Raw genomic sequence first — 9,470 nt, 5'->3', positions numbered from 1 at the left:
TTGGCCTCTCCTTTAAAAACTAACTTTTACTTAAAAGCTCTCATCAAGGTCATCTTACTTACACACACACACACACACACACACACACACACACACACCCCAAAATGATGGGACCTCTGAAAGGGAACTTACTTTAAAAATGTGATAGATATAATGCAGGGTCTCCAGGTACCGTTACCCTGAATCAGAGGATCCCTAAAGCCAATGGCATTAACTGTACAAGAAGCCGGTGGAGATAGTCCTGTGCAGACACAGACAGACTGGAGGGACCTGTCCAAAAGTAAGGCCCCTCTAAGTGAGTGAGCTGAACAGGAACAATGGACTCTTGTCTCCTGAAGGAGTGAGCTCTGCCAGCACTCGAGTTTAGGTGCTGCCTATACGTATGTGAGAAAAAACTCTGAAGCCACAAGGTTTGTGGTCAGTTTTGTGCAGGAGCCCTGGATAACTAACAGAGCAGTATTTCAGAAAGATTATCTATAAACGGTGTCATAATCAGGACAGCTTACCTTTGGCCTGCAAAAACTTCAAATAAGGAGTTAGTTCAAATGGCTTCATCACTTCTATATTCTTAGTTAAAATACCCAATTCCTAGATAGACATCCCAGAATCCCGTTCATAATCTGTTACGTCTGCTATTCTAAGACCAGAGCTATGTTTACTGCAATATCTGGCAATTTTGCTCAGAAATACCACTAGGTCATTTATTTGTAAACAGTTTTCACATTCTTCACTGTTCTTTACAAAGGAAGTTGGTGGGCAGGTTCTGGTATTACAGAGCTCACCCAGTCCCCTACATACATGGAAAATCCCCAAACTTCTGAAAAGATTCTCAAGACAACTGCAAGCAAATTTATTAACATTATCTAAGCTTTTAGACTAGCCTCAAATGTAATTCTTTTCGTCTCCCTGAATTTACTTAAAAGAAATCCATACTCCTTTACCCAGTTATCTGTTGTAGAAATAGGCTCTTACAGTTCAAAATATCCCTGCCACTACCACATAAACCTTTGGATGTCATGACTATCCGGCCACTGAAAAGTCTTGTTCAGAAAGATATAAAAAGTTAGAAAATTAACAACTGCATAGCAACCCAGTTCACAAACAAGTCTAGATATGGGTGGCAGAGGTATGTTAAGCCTATAAATAATGTATGGTAAAATAAAGTAACGGAATTCTAGTAGTTTCTGAGGAACCGTAGAAGCAACCAAGCATACAAAAAACATTAAATTCCAGAAAATTGACTTTGATTTTAAAGAGTCAGCTACAGCCCAACCAGCAAACATGTAGGCTGGAACTAATAAATATTTGACAATTTCATGTCTCTGAAATACTCTTTTCCACACATAAAACGTGTAATGCCTATTGTCTGCCAGTAAATACTTATGGACGTAAGTGAATTTCCAAACCAAAAATACCGAGACTAAAGTAATCACAGAGAACTGAACCCTACGTTTCCAAACTAAGCTAAGAAAAGTCTTGACTTTGGTCGGAGAAAGTAGGTGAGGGAAGGAAAAAAAGGCAGTAAAGGAGAAGAAGTAGAACAACTGAGGAAAATGGAAGCAGGCCTCATGACTACTCCGATCGCCCACGACAATCCCACCATTAACCACCACAAAAACGAAAAATGCCAACAGCAGAAGCATGTAGGGCCAGGTCAAAAGGAAAAGCATACTCAGGTTCTTAAGGGACATGGAATACATCAGCAGAAACTGAAGAACTCTTCTGAGTTCCGAGAGTGGTCCTTTAACCGGGGGAAGCCTCTCTTCCTTCTTCTTCTGTAGCTCAGTTTTCCAGGCTTCACTGCACTTCTGTGCAATGATGTGTCCTGCACAGAAGGCAGCCCAGATGATATTGGTCTGACGAAACATGAAGCCACAAAACCCAAGCAAGGCCGAAGTCCTATGGTTGCCGTAAAGACACATCAAATAAGCAAAAAGAGTGAAGAATACAGAGCCGGCTTCTGTATAGTAAAGAAAGTTAAAAAAATAGAGGGTCGGAAATACTGCTAGGGTTAATGTTGACAAGATTCTCTGGATACTTGAAGAAGCCTTGAAGGAAAAAGAAAAATTATTTTTAGGATAAATTAATGAGATTTATTTAAAAATTCACTGAAGCTTAATTTAAATGAATTGTATTTCCAACTTTGTAACATGATGTTTAAGAATACTTCTGGTTGGGCTGGAGAGATGGCTCAGCCGTTAAAGGCTAGGCTCACAACCAAACATCTAAGGATACTTCAGGTAATTGTCAGTAACATTAATCAGCTTGGAAACTGTTAAAATACTAATGAGGTACAGCTCTTAATAGCTTAAAATCTTTTCAATCACAGAAGAAATCATTTAGTAGTCACTGGATCTAAGACACTGGACTAAGGCACCTGAGGAACAAAGAAACTGGAACACAGTAAAGATGTGGCCAGCTGCACTACCCTGAACTTAGGTCTTAGCCATCACCACCACCCTTTAAAGTGAACCCTTCGCATCTCTACACTACAGACAAGGGAAATGTGCAGGCTGTACGAAATGCTTACTTTTTTGTATGACAAAATTACAAGTATTTTTCCTTTAAAAAAATCATGCAGGCCTACTCCCAACTCAAATGTCTTCTTTTCTCTTTTCTGACAATTTTAGTTAAGTGTTTTGAATCTCTTTGATTAAAGTCCTCCTCAGGCCAGGTGTGCTGACTCGTGCCTTTAATCTCAGCACTTGGAAAGCAGGGGCAGCTTGATCTGTGTGAGTTCTAGGCCAGCCAGAACTACACAGAGAGTTTGAGGTCAACCAGAGCTATAGAGTGAGACCCTAAGTCCATCAGTCAGTGGATCACAAGGTAAAGTTCCACAACAGCTTGTAAACTTAGCATATAGATAGTACATCTTGTTGCTTCTGAAAATCCTGTGTTTTGTAAATGCTATTTACAAAGCCTTCCTTCCTCCCTTCATTCCATCAGGCTGAGACAGTATTTCTCTGCTCCTGCCACGTATCATCCAAATCCTTACAGTATTTTATGCCTTCCTCCTTCTCAATTCATACTGCAGAGAAGATCTTATTAAATGTTACTGCCACAGTTAACATTTATTGAAATCGTGTATTAGGTCCTAGCCTAGTACCTGTACTCTTAGCACTAATTCAATGAGACAAATGTATTACTACTATTTGGTATCTGATTTAACTTACTTCAAATTGACAAAGACATAAAAGTCACAATATAAATTGTGGCCAGGATTAAATTTAAACCCAGGCAATCTACCTCCAAGATATGAATTATGAAATCATACCAAAACTCAACTAGAATTCCTTTCCACTAAAGAGGACCGAAAACATGGAACTATTAAACTGGTTTCACTCACTAACAAACATCTACTTTGGATTTTCAAATACAGTTATTCCAGTATCTAAATGCAAGTATCTTCTCCATGTAAGTAGAGAATTTCCACTTAGCTTTAAAAAAAACACAAATGCTCACTGGTGGACATTTCCTTCCATGTCTTGTAAAGCCGATTCCTAATTGTGGACTTTAGTGCACAGAAAACGTGCTATACACTTTTCTTCTGCACTTACCTTGTTTCTGGGTTGTATCTTCCTGAAGAGCAAATACAGCAAATAGAAGTTGCCAACACTGAAGAGAAGATTGACAAATCTGAGCATTCCGATGGAGCAGACGACATGCTCAGACCAGCCAAGGATCCAGCTGGCAGGTTTGACCACTCCGACTGACACCAGGTACAGGCCAGGTAATGTAGTAATCATAGGATCCCACTTAAAAAGAAAAGACCGCCAGTGAAGCAGAGCAGTAATTATCCCGTCGATATAAAATGTCAAAAAAAAAAAGAAAGAAAGAAAGAAAGAAATTAAGTTTCATCTGTTCCAATAATAAAGAACTAGGAGAGGATATTCTATGACATGGTTAAGTAAAACCTAGTAGACTAGGTATCTCTTAAGTTTTATTTTTAAGATTTAGTGTGTGTGCCCACGCACCTAAGTATATGTATTTGCAACATTTGAAGCAGGTACCCAAGGAAGCCAGAAGGTGGCATGGGATCCTCTGGACCTGGAGGTTAGATGGTTGTGAGCAGCTCAGCGTGGGTACAGAGAAGTCTGATAGCCTTCTGCCAAAATAGCAGGGGCTCTCAACCACTGAGCTACCAACACAGCCCCCATTTTAAGAACATTTTCTTCCCTGTCTCAAATCTGTTTGCAATTATCAAAGTGACAACAACCAACAGAAAGTAAGTTATAATCACTTCTACTTTCTAATAGGGCTCACTCTTTAGAAAAGGTATATTCTGTGACTAAATTGCCCAGGTCCCAATTTTACAAACCATAATACAAACAATAGTTAGAACCCTGGTGGCTCTTAAGACCCTTAAGTGTCTAGAAAGGCTGCATTGTAAGATTTCTAATCACAAAACCTGTCAAATTGGGCCTTGGGCTTAGCCTTGCTTTACATCGTGCAACACATCGTGTATTAGAGACCATAATTACTATTATTTTGCGGGTGAGTGATCCTTAAAATGGCAAAGGTTATCAGTAACAGTACCAAGAAATCAGGTTTTCTTCAACAGACTTTGTGTTTCGGAGCAGTAGCCAACCCATACTGTGTTCACCAGATAAGGAAAGTACATTTATCTTCGCATTGTGTATATTTACGTAATCAAATATGTATTTTTTAATGATGCAATCTGACTAGTTGCCAATTTAATCCAGACAACAGTACGTTTCTAAAAAAAAAACTAAGAATGAAGTTAGAATAAAACTATCAACTCTTTGGTACCCTAAGACTCTCCACTGCGCGTTCAAAACATTGAGTGGAAAACCTCAGAGGTAAACTTTAGGTGTTTTTGTTTTTTTCTGCATTTTCAAGGGGGCACCTGCATGTCTCTAGTCCTAAGGCTTAGCAAGACAAATTGGTCAATTGCCGTGAGGTGCTACAATCTGGTGTTCGAATTTCCGGCATTACCTGCTCTTTAAGCATTCACCTAACAAATTCGCCATAAATCTCGGGGCTAGGTACAGTCACTACCCAGCTCCCTTCACGTTTTAAGTCTGGGAGGGCAGAGGGAAGAGGTAAGGGCACAGGCTGTGCGGAGTCCATCCCGGGGCCCGGCCAGCAGAGACCAACCAACCTGTGACAGTGAGAAGCGGCCCTCGCAGTAGCGCTGCGCCTGCGGCAGGTGGAAGATCTCGTCCATGTAAGGCTCACGCAGAGCGCGGCTGAAGGCGGAGAAGAGCAGGCAGGACACCAGGAAGGTGCAGCTCAAGGCGGCCGAGAAGTAATAACCCTCCAGCTGCGCCATGGCGGGAAGCCGCGTCCCGGGCCCAGCCCTGGGAAGCCCGGAGCGCCGAGCCCGGAACACGGGATCAATGGCTCAGTACTGCCGGATGAAGCGCAGCGGGGCCGGGACGCAATGGATGCTGGGAGACCGTTGGACGGAAGCGTGGGGTCACTGTTTCCGGAGTGAAGCATTTCTGCAACGCACCGGACGGCTTTCCTGTCAATCACTGCTCGGAGCTCTCAGAGTGGCCAGAGGCTGAGGGAGGGCGGGTCAGGCCTCAGACGCGGGAGCCGGTGGTTGTGTCGCCGCCGTCGCTAGGCTATGGAAAGGAAGAGTGTCTTTTACTTTCTGATCTCCAGATGGCGATGAGTGTTCCCAACTTTCTAACCTCTAAGCTGCCAAACTGCATTTGTTTACGGTTATCGCTGTTCTCCATTGCCAGTGAGATGAATTGCTAGAAACTTCGGTACAATGCATCCCATCCCGTCGTCTCTGGCGGGTAATGAAGGAAGGTTGATGCTTTCTAGATTTAAACAGGCGACCAGCCCTTCGCTTCAGGGCGACTTCCCCTTTTGAAGAGCCTATCCGTTTACAGAGCAGTATTTTCTGCGGGCCCACGCCTGGGGAGATTGAGTTAGCATCCAGAGTTGGTGTGAATGTGTTTTGGTTGCTTTTGCTGTGGGTGGTGGATCACACCTGTATTAGCATCTCTTGAGAGGCTGAGGCAGGAGGATTGTTCCTAGTTCTAGATCAACCGGGGACACTGTAAATTCCGTCCTTAAAAAAAATAATAAATAAATAGTCATTAACATCTATCTCTGTTGTAATGTGTTCCCCTTATGCATCTTAATGTGCGATGCTGTGGAATATTTATGCGTGTAGTCTCAAAATGGTGCTATAAAGTTATAGGCTACGTAGACTTCACATAGTTCCTTTATTGTGAGATTGGAATTGAGGCTGCAGATGGAAGATAGTTGAAGAAGGTTATGTTTTCATCATGGTTGGTGACGTTTTGTAGGGAACAGCTTCTGGTAACTTCAGGTTGTTTTGGGCAGCGACACATCACAAAGCAACTGAGATTTCTTTTAAATTGTCAACCTCGGAGTGTCGGTTCAGCTCTTTTCCTTGAGTCGTGGCTAATTCAGCTCATTTATAGAAATTTCCTTGAAAGATACTGGGTGTATTATTAGCTCCCCTCGACTATTAGAAAAACCGGAATTAAACGTCAGGGTTTATGATGACATGTTATTTAATGCCGTCCACCCTTTATATCCCCTTTGATTATTCATGTTACAATTATGAATTTGAGGTCTTTTTCAGGTAATTTAGTCTACCACTGACCCCAAACCCACCAGGCTTGCTCAATCATGACCATATACACAGTCATGACAATGCATACCATAGAAGCTTCTGGCTTTCGATAGATATAATGGATGAGGGGAAAAGCACAAGGTTACTTTCTTATGCTGTACATTCTCATCAGAATAATTGCCACCAAGAACTTGGTTGGACATCTAACTCCTTACATATGGGCTCTCTACTCTTATTAGTTAACTGAACGTTTCAAGAAAATGTAACCTTTCAGAACTGCTGAGTACCTTTTCTGTTAATTTATTTAAAGTTTTTTTATGGAACAAGATGAAGATACATAATATACCTAAGATTAAGTAGAAAATGGCTGTTTACTAGGAGTTGTAACTGTAGTCTTATAATTTATAATTATAGTTTATAATTATAATTTCTACTGAACTGAAAGCACTTGATCATTTTCAGTTTAAATTTACATCCCAATTTTGTTCCCGTCAGCCACGTAGAAAAATGTAAAACTTTTATTAGAATTTTGGCTAATGGGGCTGGAGAGATGGCTAGACTCACAACCAAAAATATAAGAATTTTGACTAATGGTTAAAGACTTTTTTTTTTTTTTTTTTTTGGAGTGGGTAACCATTGATAATTTGCCCCCTACAGAATGCTCCTAGGAAAACCCCAAAATAAGGCCATTGGTTCAAAAAGTTCACTTTATAGACAGATTATATCAAAGTGTGCTGGACAGGATTATAAACACAAAAGCAGAGTATACACACACTCTCAAAACACAGAAAAGTCATTTCCAGATGCAAGAAACTCTGCGAGTAAAGGTTGTTTCTATCACGGTGATTTTGGATTATGATACTCTGAGGGACTAGAATTTAAACTTTCTCAGATTGGCAGACATAGGAGAGGGCCATGCCTATGTAACTTCCAACACAGCTGCCTTTTTCCTCAGCCTCCTAACCCAAAACAAAAGCCTGGCAACTTTTTCTGGCCCCATCTCGATGAACCTGTGTGACAAGTTAAGATACTAGAAAAATTCAATATCAAACAAGGATCTATTTACCCCAAACTTAGGGATCCATCAGCCTTCCTTTGTTCCAATTGACCAATCCTAAATTAGAGAAGGAAGACTTCCCCTGTACAGTTACTGGTCTTTGCTACTTTGCGGGTTCTTCTTTTTCCCACCCTTAACCTCCTTGGTTTTTACCACTACTATCACTAGATGGGAGAGAAAGAAAGATAGAGGAGAGACAGACAGACAGAGAGAGAGAGAGAGAGAGAGAGATCCCTGAATCTAATTTATTTCATTTTGGCTTTTCCTCTGAGCATAATTCTGACAAACTTCAACCAAACCCTCTGAATGACCAACAACCACCCACCCTCCTCTCTCAGCCCTAGCATTTAGATGCCCTCTGAACAGTACCCAGAGTTCCGAACATCACACAATGGCAGAAACCATCTGCAGCTGGCAAAACCGTGGCTTGCTAGAGCGTGAGGCAAATCCTAGCAGCTGTGAAACGCCCTCACATCCCCACACCTGGGCTTAAAATGAAAACATCCTTACAATATCACGCGCGCGCGCGTGTCTGTGTGTGTGTGTGTGTGTGTGTGTGTGTGTGTGTGTGTGTGTGTGTGTGTTTTAAAAGAAACCCAAATTCCAGAATTCTCATTACATCCCCCCAAGACCATTAAAACCCCCAGCTTTTAAGGAGAGACCTGGCTTTGGCTTCCCATCTAAAGGAAACTCCCCACCCCCAAGCTAGGGCCCCAAGACTTAAAAGAAACCTCCTCATGGAACACTAGAAAATAACGATGCCCAAGTCCTAGGGCCACAAAACCACGAAATCTGACTTAACCATGACCTGAAGTTTATCTCTGCAGGCTTGGTGAATCAAGCCACACACACTCTTACCCTATTACAAAAACTCAGGCCATTCTAGGTGCCTTCTCCGGTACTCTCCTATACTGAGCCCATGCCCCTCTCTCAGACCAATAAAGTCAGCTCTCACCATTTTGGGATTCAACTGAGATTCCATTTCCCTATGTTGATTTATTTCTTATTTTTTGCACCACCATCACTCTGCCAGAGATCCTTTCTCTTTCTGTGTGTGTGTGTGTGTGTGTGTGTGTGTGTGTGTGTTTTCCTCATCCTAATAATCTTTATGTGCTGATTCTATTTGATGCTGTCTTACTGCCTAAAATTTCTGTGCCTTTTAATTCTTTTAACTGGCAGAGAAAATGGACCTACTGAAGACCCCTAGATTATGAGTAACTTTTTTTTTAATAAACTCTATAAACATTTCCTAAGCTCTGCTCCTAAATCATGACATTAGAATAACTCCTTCAGGGGCTTGAATGGAGTGTACTGTATCTCCTTAGACCTAGTTTTAGAAACTATATCATCAGTAACATTCAACTGTTTTGAGAGATGTTTAGCTTTGAAGAGGAGTAATCAGTAAATTGATGAATTCCTTCATTATTAAATGTGGCTTGTTACTTAAATTATGATGTTGGGTGTTGTGAAAAACTCGACAGTTTTTGCTGAATCCTGAAACTAGATATTGTTAGCAAGAAGTAAACCTTTGGTTGAAAAACAGTTGAGGGCTTTTTTGCATTTATTATTACCATATTAATTTATACATCTTAATAATTAAGAGAGTCCTAGTTTAGTACATGGAGTGAAACTCTATTTCTGAAACAGGGTTGTCCCCAATCCTGTACTTGTAAGTGAAGAATGTATGTAAGTGTCCTCTTACACTGAAGCATTGTCCAAAGACATCCAGCCTCTAACCACACTTCTTCCCTTCTTTTTTTTCCCCATTTTTATTAAATTGGGTATTTCTTATTTTCATTTCAAACTGGGTATTTCTTATTTTCATTTCAA

At 41.0% G+C, this 9,470-nt stretch overlaps 1 protein-coding gene across 1 annotated transcript; it reads right to left on the bottom strand.

The window, feature by feature from the left end:
- Positions 1-674: 674 nt before the first annotated feature.
- LOC116884108 (putative Dol-P-Glc:Glc(2)Man(9)GlcNAc(2)-PP-Dol alpha-1,2-glucosyltransferase) lies at positions 675-5,403 on the bottom strand. The gene is made up of 3 exons (XM_032885319.1): positions 5,123-5,403; positions 3,558-3,755; positions 675-2,048 (listed from the first exon to the last, which is right to left on the bottom strand). The coding sequence occupies exons 1-3, from the start codon at positions 5,291-5,293 to the stop codon at positions 993-995; spliced, it is 1,425 nt and encodes a 474-aa protein (XP_032741210.1). The 5' UTR covers positions 5,294-5,403; the 3' UTR covers positions 675-992.
- Positions 5,404-9,470: the final 4,067 nt, after the last annotated feature.

Source organism: Rattus rattus, chromosome 1, assembly GCF_011064425.1.
Source record: "Rattus rattus isolate New Zealand chromosome 1, Rrattus_CSIRO_v1, whole genome shotgun sequence".
Classification (NCBI taxonomy): domain Eukaryota; kingdom Metazoa; phylum Chordata; class Mammalia; order Rodentia; family Muridae; genus Rattus; species Rattus rattus.
The sequence above is the reverse complement of the archived record's forward strand: the minus strand, read 5'-3'. Positions and strand labels throughout refer to the sequence as shown.

What these genes read in the sequence shown, in the direction of transcription:
- LOC116884108 (XM_032885319.1), bottom strand. Translation starts at nt 5,293, where the DNA reads ATGGCGCAGCTGGAGGGTTATTACTTCTCGGCCGCCTTGAGCTGCACC. An exon ending in GCCGCTTCTCACTGTCACAG is followed by an intron (nt 3,756 to 5,122) that starts GTTGGTTGGTCT and finishes TTTCTTTTTAAG; the next exon opens with TGGGATCCTATGATTACTAC. An exon ending in AGATACAACCCAGAAACAAG is followed by an intron (nt 2,049 to 3,557) that starts GTAAGTGCAGAA and finishes TTTTCCTTCAAG; the next exon opens with GCTTCTTCAAGTATCCAGAG.